The sequence below is a fragment of the Diachasmimorpha longicaudata genome, chromosome 9, assembly GCF_034640455.1.
Source record: "Diachasmimorpha longicaudata isolate KC_UGA_2023 chromosome 9, iyDiaLong2, whole genome shotgun sequence".
Lineage (NCBI taxonomy): Eukaryota > Metazoa > Arthropoda > Insecta > Hymenoptera > Braconidae > Diachasmimorpha > Diachasmimorpha longicaudata.
This window is the reverse complement of record NC_087233.1, coordinates 6,280,501-6,297,207: the sequence shown is the minus strand read 5'-3', so window position 1 is coordinate 6,297,207 and position 16,707 is coordinate 6,280,501. Positions and strand designations below refer to the sequence as shown.

At 40.1% G+C, this 16,707-nt stretch overlaps 4 protein-coding genes across 6 annotated transcripts in view; 3 read left to right on the top strand and 1 right to left on the bottom strand.

Moving 5' to 3' along the window:
* Positions 1-49: 49 nt before the first annotated feature.
* On the bottom strand, positions 50-13,681 carry LOC135166278 (innexin inx7-like). Its single transcript, XM_064128392.1, has 8 exons — positions 13,667-13,681; positions 13,474-13,592; positions 2,850-3,137; positions 2,346-2,436; positions 2,113-2,194; positions 1,849-2,026; positions 1,224-1,755; positions 50-1,044 (listed from the first exon to the last, which is right to left on the bottom strand). Exons 3-8 carry the CDS (start codon positions 2,938-2,940, stop codon positions 786-788), a joined length of 1,233 nt encoding a protein of 410 aa, XP_063984462.1. The 5' UTR covers positions 2,941-3,137; positions 13,474-13,592; positions 13,667-13,681; the 3' UTR covers positions 50-785.
* Positions 3,128-4,944, top strand: LOC135166276 (uncharacterized). 2 transcript variants are annotated; one of them, XM_064128390.1, is made up of 2 exons: positions 3,128-3,317; positions 3,543-4,944. In XM_064128390.1, the coding sequence occupies exon 2, from the start codon at positions 3,569-3,571 to the stop codon at positions 4,814-4,816; it is 1,248 nt and encodes a 415-aa protein (XP_063984460.1). In that variant the 5' UTR covers positions 3,128-3,317; positions 3,543-3,568; the 3' UTR covers positions 4,817-4,944. The 2 variants fall into 2 exon arrangements, with proteins under 2 accessions (XP_063984460.1, XP_063984461.1); XM_064128391.1 differs by having other exon boundaries at positions 3,128-3,337.
* LOC135166299 (serine/threonine-protein kinase GA29083) lies at positions 5,510-12,831 on the top strand. 2 transcript variants are annotated; one of them, XM_064128425.1, is made up of 4 exons: positions 5,510-5,739; positions 7,175-8,673; positions 8,757-8,999; positions 9,749-12,831. In XM_064128425.1, the coding sequence occupies exons 2-4, from the start codon at positions 7,186-7,188 to the stop codon at positions 11,210-11,212; spliced, it is 3,195 nt and encodes a 1,064-aa protein (XP_063984495.1). In that variant the 5' UTR covers positions 5,510-5,739; positions 7,175-7,185; the 3' UTR covers positions 11,213-12,831. The 2 variants fall into 2 exon arrangements, with proteins under 2 accessions (XP_063984495.1, XP_063984494.1); XM_064128424.1 differs by having other exon boundaries at positions 5,510-5,745; positions 7,182-8,673.
* Positions 13,682-14,333: 652 nt separating the features above from the next.
* The window catches only part of Sick (sickie), a 121,469-nt gene continuing 119,095 nt past the window's right edge, over positions 14,334-16,707 (top strand). The window contains exon 1 of the mRNA XM_064127418.1: positions 14,334-14,650. The gene's annotated coding sequence lies outside the window, so the exon portion shown is untranslated. The remainder of the gene's footprint in view (positions 14,651-16,707) is intronic.

Genomic DNA, 16,707 nt, shown 5'->3' with positions numbered 1-16,707 from the left:
AGAATCGAAGTGAATTGAAGGACTTGAATAGGAGGAAATATATCAGATCTGTCTGAAATTACATATTTATTTGTTAATACAAAAAAACTATCGAGAATTGGTATTCTTATGAGCGAACGAATTGTCGTATGGCTGTTATCACTACGCGATTTATTCTCTTATAAATTAAACAGTCTTTCCATTCTTATTGTATGTCCCTATTTCTATTAAATTCGCAAGAGTTCTGAGCGTATTCTCGTATTCAGCAATTCGAGAATCAATGTCACACTTACCTCTTATTTTTTATTAATAGAAAAATATCACTTCGTATATTCATACGATTTATAGAATAGGTAAATTTGAACTGTTCCCAACGTAAACCGTTTTCTTTACATTCTAATGAGCACCATTAATACCTAATTCCTAATCATTGGCGAATCCCACTGGAAATAACTAACGAAGCATGAAAAATCATAGTTGAAACAGCTTCTACAACAACTGCTACTGTAATCAAACCTTAAAAATATGGAATGTGTGAGGACTTAAATTCGAAATTCAAGTTTTCTATCACAAATAAACTGAAAAACACGCGACCAATTAGCGTAATTATTTGTCAATAAAATTAGCCCAAAAAAACGATATAATGTGAACACAAATTTTCATGGAACTCCCACGGAATTCCTCAGAGAAATGAAAAATTCTTTCGGATTCAATTTTCAAAAAAAAAAAAAAAATTATCAGATAATAAACTTCGTTTCATCCTAATAAACGAATTAAAAGTAAGGAGCCCTTCAATGATACCCTCTCTAAACCTTCTTGAAAAGCGTCTCGCCGTCTTCCAGTATGGACAGTGCCTGATTGTAATGAGTGTCACCCTGACTCGTCTTTTCCTCCTCCAACTGCGACAGCAGCTCTGTGAACGCGTAGTTGTCCAGGTTCTTGGCAATGTAGTACAGAAACAACCAGTCGCCGAAGTGATAGTCGCGAACCATTTGGAGGGCATACCAGGGTTTGGAGTAGCCAGGACAGGCCATAGAAAATAGTACACGATTGAAACGATCACTCCTAGACACATATTTTTCAAAAATAAAAATTATCAACAGCTGAAATCGGAGAATTCAACCCCCAGGACTGATGAGCCCCTAAAAGGGGTGATTTTCACATTTTCAAATTCTCTAATCGCACGTCTTCAATTTACGTCTGTATAATCAATAATTTTTAAAAGATAGCCATGAACAACTCACTTTGAGTACAAGAACATGCTGGCAAGTCTCCAGACGACAGCAACTCCAGAGATAAGCGCGAGGATGATGAACCAGAACCAGAGGAACAGGTAAATCTTTTCATTGACGATGTTCAATGCCATAACACAGAGAGCATCCCACTTCTCAACTCCCCCGGAGGCTCCGTACTTGTGGAAAATACACTTGGTGACTTTGGGGAATACCATGTCCAGTGGTGACACCCCACTGGTCCAATCATCGTACTCGACAACGCGCACACCAAGATCCAGAAAGGAACCACCGAGGAAGGAATTCGTAAGATAAATCTGCAGTATCACATTGACAAGATTTAACGTCTCGCAGATACCGAGGTAGTAAGCCCAGGTTCGATTGACGCGAAGATTGGCGACGAAGTAATTTCGAATAAGCTGGATTTTCTTCATGTGATCGGCTTTCGAGGGAATCGATACGTCCTTTGACACCTCTATTTTCTCGTCCTGGAGGGATAGAGCTGCCATGTGTAGTCCAGAAACGAGTTTCTTCAAACGACCACCTGTTTATTTATTCGTTCACTCGTTCAATTTTTTGTTTATTCATAAGGATATTCCGCACAGAAGAATAAAAAATCCTTTGAAAGCGTTCTCACCTTCGGCTCCTCTCCAGAGGTAATGAGGTATGTAGAATATGATTGCTTGGAAGAACAGGACAAATGGCACCCACTGATAATACGCATGATGTACCGTCTCCTCTGCCCCAGTGTAGGGACCAACTCCAGGATGGGGTATACGATTTGCATTCAGGTACGAAGCGTTCATATATTTTGTCTAAATTACGATGCACAACAGAAGAATTGCGTCTTCCATAATAGCCACTTCATAAAAAATTTGTGTTTTGGAAAATTCATACTCACGATCGTGAAAGTGGAGGAGAAGAAGCAGAACGAGTTGACAACAGCGCTCAGTATTTTATCCGTTTCTTTATCTATCATACATCTATCAAAAAAAAGTTCAGAGTGAAATCAAAAGACAGCAAATATTCCTCGATCAGCGCTCGTGGCTCACCCATTTTTGTAATTGATTGTAATAAAAAATACGAGGGAAATATCCAGGAAAACTTGGCAAATTCTCTATTCCTTCAACTTACTTTATATGATCTCCGAAGAATTGCTTGGAACAGACAAGCAGAGATCCAATCAAGAGTAGGACGAATGTGGCTCGATAATGCAGTCTGAAAACTATTTATAGAAAAAAACTGTATTCTATCAGTCAGTTCTGTACTAGAACAATCATTTTTCTAAACAAGTTCCCACGAGTATTCTTCCACCTCTAGACTTTGAGGTATTCATCAAGAAAGAAACCGCGATAAATTAACCCACCTCGTGATACCCCTCCACTTCAAAATTTCAACAGGTGCACTAGAATGTCACCTACACCAATAAATTTTAATGGAAATGAACAAAATAGATTGACTTTCCAGTTAACTATTGTCATAAAAATTAAAAAATTCCCAACAATATACGAAATGACCACACCACGTGGAAAAAATGGTGTTGACGCCTTTCAGGTCCTCGGGAGTACCAGGAATAGGACTTAACGAATTCCACAAAATCCAAAACCAAAAAAATAAGGGATAAACGAAGTCACTCACCGATGTTGTCAATGACAGGGGCGTCCTGCACGACTTTTAGCTTGACATGATCCTTAAGGACGGAAAAACTACCCAGAACGGACGCAGTCATCCTTGTCTATTTCTTTAGTGGATTCAGTGTGATTCAAAGGGACAAAGGATACAAAATGATGGACAGGTCACACTGACGAATCGAGATATTCCTTGCTAACGACGTATACCTAGTCTGCTTTCATTCTGTCGTCGAGACTGCGAGCATGCCGGTACGGTGTACAGTCTGAGCTGTAACTATATCCACATAAGGTTTATCTGTAACGTACAAGTGGAATTCCAGGACAATTTATTTACAAAAGGATAATCTACAAAAATCGCTAATTGCGGATCAGCCTAGCAGCGTTATCACTGCGTGAATCAGTTAACCTCCAAGATTCCACCACGTCGCTTTATTTGTCATTAAAAATTCCCAGACAGAGCTGTACTCGTTCTCCAGTGAGTATTTAATTACAGATGTACGTGGAATTGTTATTGAAAAATCGTTATTTCCTTCAGAAAATCGGATTATTCGTGTGACGAAAAGCACACATCTGCAGCTTCGACAATTTTTTTTCCATTTTTTTTTATCACATCTCAATCGTCTTGAATAACCCTCTATTACGCAAGAACCCTAACCTCAAAAGTCACCCTTTGCAGTCCCTTCTGTTTGTTTAATTCCAGAATTGGAAACCTAAAATTGCGAGACAATGTCAGTCGGCCCACCAACGAGGTTTCTCAAGCACGACACTTCCAGGGACTTATGGCAAATCATATTCTCAAACAAACCGGGTTTATCGAAGAACCAAGTCCAGTCCATCTTCTCAAGATTCGGCGACATCGACAAGATCATCCAGACAGGCACACCCCACGGTTTCTGTATCGTGAAATACACCACGAGAGAAGCTGCCATGAAGTGTATTACTACGGATGTTGCTGACCGAGACTTCATAACACTGTCACCGTTCATTCAAGATTATCAAAAGAAGAATTCGAAGGAGGGATCGGAGGGTAGTGCCGAGCAGGAGCCATCAGATGCAAATTCCAACTGGGCTGAGAAGGGCACTGATGGAAAATCGATGAAAAATAATAACCACGACATCGAGGATGAGTCCACGAAGCTGAAGGATCGTCCGTCAATTGCACAAGATTATAAAGAGGACTCTAATTTAATGCAGACAAAGGATTTTTGTCAATTCTCGAAGACTGAATATTCTCAGTCAAAGAGCAACATTAATAAACCAAGAGATCAATCAATTGCTGCAGATTCTGGCTTCGCTCATTCAAATTCGTTAAACAATGTTCACTCAAACAAAGCAACAGCTTCCGGGAAGTCAGGAATGGAAGAAAAAACTCAATTCAAATCATTAAATGATAGAATTAATTACCTGAGGTGCCAACGTCCGCTCAGAGTTCCGGACATCGGAGGGAAGAATGGACAAGGAAACGAGGATCGATCGAGCATTTCGTCAGACAGTTCGTCTTTGGGTGGGCAAAAGGTGAAGACTGAATTGAATCAATCGAATGATTCTGAGGTGGCTGGGACTTATGGAGGGAGTTGCGCGACGTCAGCAGATGATAAGGACTTGGATCAGGCAGCAGGACTGCCTGCGTTAATCGATAAAAAGGCAATACTTCAGAAAAATAATTCAGCGACGACGTTGGAACCAATTTGCAATGGACTTTGCTGCCAACCGTACGCCGGTCCCTCCCAGGCCCACGAGGTCATCGTCGCCAACATCGATAAGACATGCGATGTGGGGTTCATCATGAATCTCTTCAAGGACTATCAGCCTGCGTTGGTGACGAGCATAAGGGAGCATAAGAAGACTCTTCGATATTGTCACGTTTACTTCGAGAGTTCTCAACGCGCACAGGCAGTTGAGAAGATCTTCGATCACATAAGGATTCATGGGAAGGAGCTCATCGTACTCCGCCCAGAGACCATGGTGCCATAAATTAAGAGATTTTCTGGTTCTTCATGACGTTCATTAAAAGATTATATTCCAGCAGACGTTTTTTTCCGGTCAACTGTCAACTGAAAAATTTATACGTTTTTTTTCTACTAATTGATTGATTTATTTTTCCTTTTATGAGTTTTTTTACGATACCGATGTATTTGACTTTCTATTTGACTTTCTATTTGGACTTTTTTGCGGTGCTGTACGACCAATATCAGCGAATACATATATACTTATAACTCTTATATGATATATTTATGTTACACATTTGACTTTGGAAGAAATAAAAACATCTCCTTAATTTTTCTTTGCACCAAAAAACTGAGTAAATGAAAATGATTAAAAACCCCTTCCATTCGAAGTCCACAAACTAGAAATCTATACCAATGTATGTAGATCTATTATTGCTAATAATAATATGCAATAACAATGGGAGGAATGAATTGGGGGAATCCCACGAAATTATTTGCGATATTGTTCGCCGCAAATGGGCTGCTCTGCACAGCATTATGCCTTACCAACAGGCACGTTCACCCTCGTAGTTCATGCGCCACCACTACGAAATGTTGCTGGTGAACCCACTCCATAAGCCTCAGCAATCTTCCCTGTAACCTCTGATCTAAATACCTCTGAACATCCCCGCTAGCTTCAGCAGGATTGGCGCTACTGTACGGCCTATTCAACATTGACATTTCTCATGCACTAACCTCCAACCGCCTGGAGGAAACTGTCGCTTCGGCGTTCGCGTTTCTTTTCACACCACAACTCCGGTGCTTCAAACAAAAAAATCTGGTCTCTTTTAAATTCTCGTGCAGTCCTCATGTTACCTAGAATCTAAATGTGGCACTCATCCATCATCATTGAAGGCACCATCCGGGCAAGTGAATAATTTTCTCCGCTCCAACAAATTCACCGACTCTCTCAGGGTAAGTAACAGTCTGGGGAGTTGTCGTTTTTTTTTTCGTTCTTAATCTGCGTAAATTACACGCGAATTAGTCAGAGTTAGTGGTATAGCTCCGATGACGAGAGGTTGAGTCCAGAGACAACAAATAACGTGACAGCAGTGCTATCAGTGTGACTGTTAATTGGTTACTACTGACTGTTTGATTGGATTTTAAAAATTCATGGATGGGCTGAACGATCTCTTTGGTGTCTGGAGTTAGTGGAATTTGGTACTTTGAAAAAAATTTGGCATTTCGCACCTTTATGAGGTGGAGATTACCTGGCTGGTGAAGGAGTTCAAAGAGAAAATAAGAACAACATTTTGGGGCACAAGTGATTAGCACTGAAATGATTTGCTTTGGAGATAAGAGTCGAATCAATAAACATTATATTTTATGGGACGATAAACACATTTGTAATCAGTAGAAGTTTCAATCATATTCGTGTGTCAATTTGAAGGTCAGTGACTACAAAAAAATCTAATAATTTTATGTTGAATGGTTGAAAAATAATGGAAAATATGACAGCAGAGTTGTCAAGTTGATAATTGGCCAGTATTGTTTTTCTCATTGGACTGCAAAAACGATGGATAAGTGCCTGGAGTGAGTGGAGTTTTTTATTTAGAATGAAAGTCGATTTTTCATACCTTGAACGGGGATTATCGTCCCAGTTAATCAGTTTCAGGAAAAATTGGAAAAAACATGTTTTGATGCACAATTGATTAGCTACAGGAAAGGTCTGACGTTCTATATTGAAATGATTTGCTATCGAGATAAATGCAGAATCGATAAACATTATATTTGATGAGATAAAAATAATTGTTGCGATAAGTAGAATATTCAACTATTGTTTCAACTATTCCATTTCATTTCGTTTCAATATTCAACTATTGCATTCCATTGGATTTCCTCCAAAAATGTTAAAGAAAGGAAAGTGTGACAGCGATCTTGTTACTTCAACAATTGGTAGTTGTTCCGATGGAATTTTAAAAATTCATGGCCGAACCCAGTACTCTCTTTTGTGCCTAGAGCGAGTGGAATTTTTTATTGCAAAAGAAAGTAGTTTTTTCACACCTTGTTGAACTTGGAATTACCTTCGTAACGAATGGATTTGAGGAAAAACGAGGAGAAACCTGTTTAACTGAATATTTAATCAACTATTTCCCCAATAATTATTAATACAAATCATTATTTTGCCTGCAAAATCTTAAAAATTGTTAAAACACTCCGAAATTCCCCGTGACTATTTTTCGAATCGTTCCATTTTACCCCACCTTCCCGTATGTGAACGAAAAAACCACAAAAGTGGTTGTTTTTTCAAAATGTCCAGCTCCTCGTCCGATTACCCTCAATTTAAAAATACCACCAAATTTCTCCGCTCAATTCTCCCCTCAAGCCTTAAATAATAAATTACTCTCCAGAAAAATGGAAGAGCCCCTGAGTCGGCGGACGTCGACGTCGGGTGACAGTAACCTCTCGACCCACGACATGAACTCCCCAACAGTGACGTCCCTGGACGAGCGCCTCCTCGACCTAGGGACGAAGACCTCTCTCTCGAGCCTCCGCACTCCGCCCACAAAAAAAGCAAAACGAGTCCGTTTCTTCCGCAACGGTGACAAATTCTACACGGGAGTGGTGATGGCAGTGACCCCTGAGCGTTATCGCAGCTTTGACAGCCTCGCCAGTGACCTAACCCGGGCCCTGGTGTCCAGCGTGACCCTCCCCAGTGGTGTCCGTTGCATCTACTCAATGGACGGTCGAAAAGTCCAGAGCATAACCGACCTGGAAGACGGCAAGTGTTACGTGGTATCAGGCCAGGGTGAGCTCTTCAAGAAGGTCGACTACTCCTCCACCAAAGTCCGACGAGGAAGCTCACTCTCCGGTCTCCCCCAGTCCCCGGCCGGGACTGGAAGACAGATAAACGCAATACCAAGTTGCGTGAAAGCGAGAATTATAACGCTAATTCGTCATGGAACCAAACCCCGAAGAGTTCTTCGTCTTCTCCTCAACAAACGAAATGCCGCTAGTCTAGATCACGTCCTGGAGGCGATAACAGAGGTCGTTAAGCTCGACTGTGGCGCTGTGCGAAGGGTTTACACCCTCTCTGGGAAGCTAGTCATCACACTGGATCAGTTCTTCGAGAGCGAGGAGGTGTTCGTGGCCTATGGAACGGAAAAGTCCACGCAGGAGGACTTCGAGCTTGAGCCTGAGGAGTCGAAGTGCGTCCAGAGCTTCAGGCGGGGTCCCTCGGTGTCCAAAAGACACGGGGGACCCATGCCAGTGATGCCCAGGAAGACTGGCAAGAGAATTCTCAATGCTCCACAGGTGAGGACCCCCAGTCCAACCTCACTCATGCTCCCCCAACCCCTCAGGATGCATTACTCTGTGGGGCATGTCATCGGCGTTGGCAATTTTGCTGTCGTCAGACACTGCGTTCATAAACAAACGGGGGCAGAGTATGCCATGAAGATCGTGGATAAGCACAAGTGCCAGGGGAAGGAGACCATGTTGGCCAGCGAAGTTGGTATTCTTCGACAAGTCTGTCATCCCAATATCATCAGTTTGATTGGCGAACAGGAAACTGCCGATCAACTTTTCCTCGTCATGGAGCTGATGAAAGGGGGCGATCTATTCGACGCCATTGCTGCTGTTACCAAGTTCTCGGAGGCTGAGGCTAGTGTCATGATTGGCCATTTGACCTCGGGACTGGCCTATCTCCATTCACATCACATAGTTCACAGGGATGTCAAGCCGGAAAATCTACTGGTGGAGATGGAGGGGAGTCATGTGAGGTGCCTGAAGCTTGGGGACTTTGGGCTCGCCCAGGTGGTCAGGGAGCCACTCTACACGGTGTGTGGGACACCCACTTATGTCGCGCCTGAGATCCTGACGGAGACTGGGTATGGACTCAAGGTGAGGATGGGAATTGGGTGGTTGGAAATTATCATTTGTTGTAGACCTTGATTTGCGTAATTTGAGTAATTGCGAATTTTCAGATTGATGTATGGGCAGCTGGTGCGATACTCTACATTCTCCTCTGTGGATTTCCACCTTTCGTTTCCCCTGACAACGATCAGGAGGAGCTATTCGAGATGATATTGAATGGATACTATGAGTTTACCCCGCCTTATTGGGATCCCATATCTGATTCTGCAAAAGAGCTCATATCGAATATGCTACAAGCACAGCCAGAACTGCGATTCAGTGCTGAGGATGTGCTTGATCATCCATGGCTCGTGGTAAATTATAATTCATTGAATTTATTCATCGTACATTTGCATATCGTCAGTAGCTGTGTGGAAAGAGGAGATGAAGTGTGGGTCTGGAGTATGATAGCCATTTATTTCGTCTAGCTATTTTTATTGTGCTTGTGAAATATCCATAGATTATTGTTTCAATGACGATGTAAATATTTTTTTAGTGAGCCTCAGGGCTTTTGTAGAGTATTGAGGTGATGTTGAATACTTTATTTCCTTATTCCACATCGTCAATGTCATTTCACTGGAGAAAATTTATGCAACATATTAGGCGCGCATGGCTTCTGGTATGTCATCGATCAATGTGCACAATTTTGTTGAACATCACATTCCATTTAATTTCTGGATAAATCATGGGCTTCATTTAGTCAGCACCGTCACGATTATTCTATTGGGTATAAACTTTTCAAGTGGAGTGGTAAATCGTACTGTTGAATCATTCCCCAGTGATTTTTTAAATCTTTGTGTCTATTTTTTTAATGTTGTCATACATTTGCCACTTCACAATTGGATATTTCTTTCAATTACCTCATAATCATTGCACACCCTCCATAACTTCCTCAATCCAATAATTCCACTCCCATAAAAATCGCCAGCTGTTGAATCAACATTTTTCCATCCAAATCACATAAAAAAAATCACCAGCAAAGCTTCTTGTACTGGATTGTTCGTATCTGTAGCAAAGCTTTTCTTTTCTTTTTGTTTTCTCTCCCCCCTCTGTACATCTGCAGAGCTTTCTAGGAGGCGAGCAAGCCACAGGGAGAGGCCAACCATCCCTCGAATCGCCGGAGCAATACTGGGATAAGCAGTGTAAGCCGATGAGAGTGGCGACATTCGAATTTGACTACAAGAAACAACGGTCCCCTAAAAGTGACAAAGCACCTGATATCGATACAACACCTAAGGGGAGGTGGTTCGATGCCACGTTTACCACCCCGCCAACCCCGAAGAGAGCCACCGACGAGACCGATCACATCAATGGGAATGGCAACGACGAGCCCATATCCCTGAGCTCCGATTGCCTCCAGGACATACGCGCATTAACCTCATCCCTCCACAATCTAATGGACAACATGAATATGGCCAACGATACGTGCAATACATCATCAACAATTGTCACATCAATGAACAGTATTCCAGAGACTAATTCAATGATGAAAAATAACAATGGCCAATGCCAGAGTGATTATTCATCAGATTTACATTCCAATAATAAGAGAAATGGTAATTCACTCTCTGATATTCATTCCAGTATATCAACGACACCTGTACGTCGTAATTATCGTGGTAATGATACAGTTAAACCAGTGAAGTGCAATATTAGAGGTAGGGCACAGCGTAGGGATTTATACAATACCAATTGTGCAACTAAAAATATTGTTAAGAGTACATTGAGACAATCGTCGATTGATCGTTTGTCACTGTCCACAGACTGTTTGAGCACTGGCTCTGATAATAATATCGAGACATCGGATAGTTTTGTTAATATAAAATTTGATAGTGCTGGTGGAGAGCAACACGTCAGCTCAAATCATAGTCTGGAATTGTCCAAGAGCTTTGAAACTTCTGGCTTTGATAGAGAAACTAGGATTTCCCAGGTGGGCGAATCGAAAATTCCGAGAACTCCAAGGTCTAATGCTTCGCAATTGACGAGAATGTCGCAAATTCCTGTGCATATTAATGGACAAAACACCTCCAGGGGTCGTGATAGAAGTGAAAAGAAGACTGGAGTTAATGAAAGTGTCAGGTTGAGGGAGAAGAAGGGCAGTGGGAATAGTGAGCAAGTTAGAAAACGATTTAGTTATGCTCCACAGTACTCGAGGAGACTTCAGGAACTCGATAATGGGAGGAATCGCAGTGTTACCAATGGGAGAAAGTGCAGTTCGACTGATGAATTGAGGGAGGACGAGCAGAAACCTGTGAAGAGCAATAGATACAGTTTGTATTACACACCCCAGCCTGCTAGGAAAAATTATGAAACGGATAACGGTGGAAGGAGCCCAGTGAAGACCAGCAGACCGACTAGTTGGAAAAGTTCTGAGTGTAAGGAAGAGGGAGAGTCGAGTTTGAATAAAAATCGAAATCGTAGATCAGTGGAGGGAACAACTGTTGCCAGCAGGAGCAGAAATAGTCGACAGTCGATTCATGCGAGGGCTAGTGTTGGGGGTAGTTTGCCCACTGGGAAGAGTAAGTGAGAAGTGGATTCAGGGGGGGGGGCATTAATACTGAATAGTTTCCTTGAATGATGAGGCGAATCTTATTGAGTATTACTCACGTGACGAGACACCGAAATTCCTGTACAAATTAATGGACGAAACTCTAGGTGAGGGACATGAGCAGTGAGAATTGTGAAGAAGTTGGGAAATGATCTAGGTCTGTCTCAATGGAATTCAAGAGACGAAGAGCTTAATAAGAGTTCCAATTGGAAGAAAATAGAGGTCCTCTGATAAATTCAGGTATTTATGACGCCCTCAGGAAATCGAGAATGTCAAGATTCAATCGAAAATCAGTTGAGGGAACGACGATTGGTAACAACAGTAGAAATAAACGATAGTCGATTCAGGTGAGGTCTGTCGTTGGAGGTAATTTACCCGCTGGGAAGAGTCGATTGTGTGGGAAATTATAAATGAACAATTTGGTACTATGGTAAATCGAAAAATGATAACGTTGACTGCCATTAAACGGCTTAGAAATATAGAAAATTTGTATTAAATTATTGATTTTTACTAGTTTTTTTCTTCTATTTTTGAAGATGGATTTTATCATTTTAATTGAATTAATTAATTAAATTCGATTGGCATTTTTTTGGTTGTTTTTGAAAGTGTTACCAGTGAAATCATTGAAATCATTCTCTTCTGTTTGTACTCGAGATACTATATCAATCGATAGCACTAGGAAATGCGCAGATCGGTCTATATCAAACGATAATAAACGTGTTTCAAGGGCAGAGGACGAATTATATCGGCTACAGGGAGTGATAATGAATGTTGAATGTTGCTCATGCATTTAATGTCAAGTGATAAAAATAGATATTTTTGTATTCGCAGTTAATCATTTAACAAACTGAAGATTCGACTCCTGAGATATAATCAGAGAGTGAGAGGTTAACGTACGGTACAATTTCATTGAATTAAAAAAATCAATTCCTATCGGCGATTTTTTATTAGCAAAAAATATCCGATAGAAATAATTTTACAGAAAAAAATGCGAACTTTCTAACTTTTTTCTATTTCTGTTCTTCCTCCTCGCGAAAAAATTAATGATTTTTTTCACTAAACTTTCTTAATCAGTTGGAAAGGTGGATAGAATTTTCTGGTTAATTATCCAATGAAATTATGTCGTACGTTTCGGCATTGGTTGACGTCAGTAGCTGCGCCAAATGGGCTAGACATATTTCGCATATTTATTTTTGTAGAGATGAGGAATCAGGAAATTGTCAAATGTATTCGTCCTCTGTTTTCAGTGCAAATTATGAAACACGTCTTTTGTTGCATTAATTTTTTTATAACGTGTACAATTACCCTTTTGTTGTAAATATATTCAAGTGAGTGGATATAAATTGTAGACAAATTCGAATTACTTTCAGTTTAATTAGTGCAAATAGATGAACTTATGTACTTTTTCAAGGAATTCATTAGATTAGTTGAGGATTGGTACGCGTGGCATTTGCTGTAGTTTTTTTCTGTAGGTTTTTAAATTAAGTGATTCACGCCAAATATTAATGAACAAGGGAGGATGTATTTATATCGTATTATTACTGTAATTATGATTATATGAGTATACTTAATTATTAATAAACATTTATATTCGCTGATTTGCCTGTTTGAAGTTAATTTACGGCCTGTCTGTATGTCAATCTAATTACGATAATTGTTATAGTGCATTAACGGACCATTTTTACGTGAATGAACAAATTATTTGTAGAAAATTTCCACAAATTTTGCAAAAATCTCCAATTACCCCAAATATTCTGGTTCCACTTCAAAAGACAATTTTCCACTCGATAATTCGATTGACGAATTGATTGCCTCCCCAAATAAAACTGCCCTAAACCCTTCACCTAAAAAAACGCAACCACTTTCCACTGAGTGCACTAATATACCCCAATTCACCCTCCCGAGAGCAACCCCGAATTCGTCATTTCGTGAGTACTAACAAATTGCTCCCATAAATCCTCCAATAAACTTTTTACTAGTTTAATGCCCCTGTTTTTAGGTTTTTTCTTCGAACATTTAATTAGGAAAATGGCAAATAATTTTTTTTATTCACCACTTGCAAAAAAAATTGTTAATTAACCTCAATCAGACAATCGATAACCCTGGGTTCAATTCAATGCCAATCGAACCCACTCTGGGCTCTACCGTACAGGAAAATAATTCAAAAAGCAAATAAAATGGATAACTGGCTTTAAAAAATTATTTCATAACTAATTGATGTGTTAAAATCATTTCTGTACCTGAAATAAGGCTCCAATCAGTACCTCAGCTTCAGAAATATTCTTCCAGAAATTACTCAGACATCTTCTGCCATTCCGCCATTAATTCGTTGTAGTTCTGCATTCCCTCCAAGAAAAACCTTGAAATAATTTTTTTACATTTTTTCTAGACTTCCAAATATTCAAAATCTGATCAACAGTGAATAGAACTTACCTCATTTTACCACTTAAATAAAAGCTGTAATATTCGATCGCAGAGTAAGCAAATCGTTCGCAGTATTCGCAGTTCGAGGAATCGTCAAAACACTCGAATATCCGTAATCCCCGACCTTGTTTTTCTTTTTTTCTTTCGTACGTGCACTCGATGTAATAGACTAACACTGGGGGAGGGGCTGTTGTGTCGGCCGGGGGGAGGGGATTGCGCGCTACTGGTGGTGCTAATGCGCACCACCAACAGTTTGAATTCGGTCCGTCGTGCCAGTTCTCGTTTCGCGAGCGACGTGGTAGGGTGGGGTGCCATACGTCGCGTCAGTTCTCGTTTCGCGAGCGTCGCGGGAGGGTGGCTTACGGTAAGCGGGCTAGTTCTTGGTTCGCGAGCGTCGCGGGAGGGTGGCTTGTGGCCGGCTCCGTATCTCCGGCCACACAATTCGAATCAGTGCAATTAAAATCGTGATTTATCGTTACTAATTAATAAAGCCGTCCTGGGTGATATTTTCTAGAGTTTATTCGCGAGTGTTGTGATTGTTTGGGGTATCAGTGAACTTCGGGAGTTAAGGCATATCAACGATGTTGTGATTTGAGTGATGATGCAACGCCGTTTGGCGCGCGACCCCATCTTAGCCGTTGGGTGGTGTGGGGGGGAGGGACGCTAGGTAAGATCAAGTGGTTTTTCATATTCGTAGAAACAGTTGACGAACGAAAAATGCGAGGGAAAAGGGGGCGAAAGGGATATTCCACTCTGAGGCTCTTTCTCAGCGATTGTTTTGTTCGTGTCGATCGATGGACGGCACTTGATGTCGATGGGATATTCGACGCGTGCCAGGTAAAGAGTTGAGAGGAGATGACGCCATAGTTTTTGTATACATAAGAGTGAGTGAAATTTGAGGACATTGTGATTGGATTTTCGTGGAATTCAAGGACTCTCAACTGTTTTTGCCGGATGGGAATGACCTTTCGCCCTTTTGCGTTTGGAACTCAAGTAATATTTGCATTTTTATTTTTTACGGTGGAAAGTTGAGACAATGGGTGACGCCATTTTGATGATTTGATGATTTTATTTTATAAAATAGCTAAGAAATTATTAAAAAAAATAATTTGGCGAAAAACTGGATGGATTAAGTGAGAGTAATTGATGGAGATGATGAAATATTATTTTGGAAAATCAGAACAATTTGAGAGAAATAATTAATTTAATATTGTGATAAATTTTTTTATTCAGATGCGTAGATTCTTTTGTTCTCTTGGATCTCAAAATGGCGTCATATTTGGATTTTTATTCGTTACAATGGGGGGGTCAACACAGCGGTTGTTCCAATTGTTGTTGTTGTACATTTGTCGATGAAATTTTCTTGAATATTTTCAGAATCACATATTAAAAATGTGAATATTATAAATATTTTATTGGGCTCTGGCCAATTAAATTGGGATAAATTCACAAAAAAAAATTTTTTTGTCTCGACTTTCCACTCATGAAATGAACATAATCAATTAATTATAGTAATCAATTAAACCAATGATAATAACAATTTACGATCACATGCCGATTTTCCCCCGGGTGAAGTATGAATTGAGGTGAATTCCAGTGAAATTCATGGGAATTCATTCTTCATCGTCATATATATCACGTGTTTACCCTTTTTATTCGCTCATGTCCAAATTTGGTAATTCGGTGAACCGGTGCTGCGCCATCCTGATTTCATAACGACGATGTGTGCATAATCCAATCTCTCCTGTGTTCAATTGAATATCTTAACGCACGTAATAAAAGAATTACTCAATAGCACATGCGTTAGATGTTCGATAACTGTCGGATCGAATTACAAAAACCCTCCTTTAAATTTTTCGAAAAAATCGTCCAATCCCCAGGTTATTTTTCACTCAATTCATTTTTACCGAACCCCACGATAATTTCCCTGGTGACGAAACGGTTGAGTAATTTTTTTCGAAATTTTCTCTTCCCAATAAAAAAATATTCTTTTCCTCCTTTGGATCCTATATCACGATTAGGACGACATCAGAGATGTTCCTTCAATGTACCTTAAAAATTTAAGTCTGACAAGAGTATTGTTTATCGTAATAATGAAAGCCCCAGTCTCCATTCAACAAATTTATAATCAAGAAAAAAATCATAAATCAATTTTGCTGAAATGTCCTGCTGGGCAATCCTAAAAGACCAGCAGAAATAAAATTCTCCTCGGTGATTACCAGCTCATAATGACCGACCCCTCGTATTTCCTCACAATATTCATCTCTCATAATGACACAAAGAATTCGTTATTAATTGTCATTGGAAAAATACACCCAAAAATGGTACCAATTCGGCGATGCTCTGGCGCAGTGATTACTCTCTCTCGAATAATCCATTAATACCATGTGCAGAGACCGGACAAATCTGTTCATCACTGTTAGGATATTACTGTCGGGAATGTGTTATTTTTTGATGTTGAGAAGACCCAGAGAGTTCATACGAAAAATATTTTCTTTGTCGGGCCGAATTGTACCCAGAGGACGAGCCACGAAAGGGGGGAGGGCGGGGGTCCAGGCAAGAGGAGTATCCAATGTGGAGGCGTTATCGTTATGGCTCCTTACGGGTTAAATCATCGGATGAGACTAAATTTCTTTTGTATTTGTGCTCTCCGAAAGCGAGAAAAATAGTGAAGCGAAAAAATTGGATGTTTTACGTGGGGAAATTCCGTGATTTATAAGAACATTTTTTTCTCTTATCTCTGGTTCTCACTCATTGATCACATATGGAAGATGAACTCGATAAAATGTTTGAAAAAATGTCTATTAACTAGTCGCTCTTGAAATTAGGATCTTAAATTAAAATATTTTTGTCAAAATTCTTTTAAAATTAAGCTGAGAAAAAAATAGTATCGGACGGAAAGTGAGTACTTTCCATCCGAGGGTGGAAAGTACTCACTTTCCTCATTTCTCGTGGGAAGATAAAGTCTCGTACTCGGAGGATTGCCTTTCAAGATATTATGGAAGTTTCTTAATTGTGAAATATCGTATGTCAAGGCCTTTAAAATATTA

Coding starts and splice junctions, on each gene's coding strand:
- LOC135166278 (XM_064128392.1), bottom strand. CDS start 2,940: ATGACTGCGTCCGTTCTGGGTAGTTTTTCCGTCCTTAAGGATCATGTC. Junction 2,437..2,849: donor CCCTGTCATTGACAACATCG/GTGAGTGACTTC, acceptor TTCTATAAATAG/TTTTCAGACTGCATTATCGA. Junction 2,027..2,112: donor TCTCCTCCACTTTCACGATC/GTGAGTATGAAT, acceptor ATCGTAATTTAG/ACAAAATATATGAACGCTTC.
- LOC135166276 (XM_064128390.1), top strand. CDS start 3,569: ATGTCAGTCGGCCCACCAACGAGGTTTCTCAAGCACGACACTTCCAGG.
- LOC135166299 (XM_064128425.1), top strand. CDS start 7,186: ATGGAAGAGCCCCTGAGTCGGCGGACGTCGACGTCGGGTGACAGTAAC. Junction 8,674..8,756: donor AGACTGGGTATGGACTCAAG/GTGAGGATGGGA, acceptor GCGAATTTTCAG/ATTGATGTATGGGCAGCTGG. Junction 9,000..9,748: donor TTGATCATCCATGGCTCGTG/GTAAATTATAAT, acceptor GTACATCTGCAG/AGCTTTCTAGGAGGCGAGCA.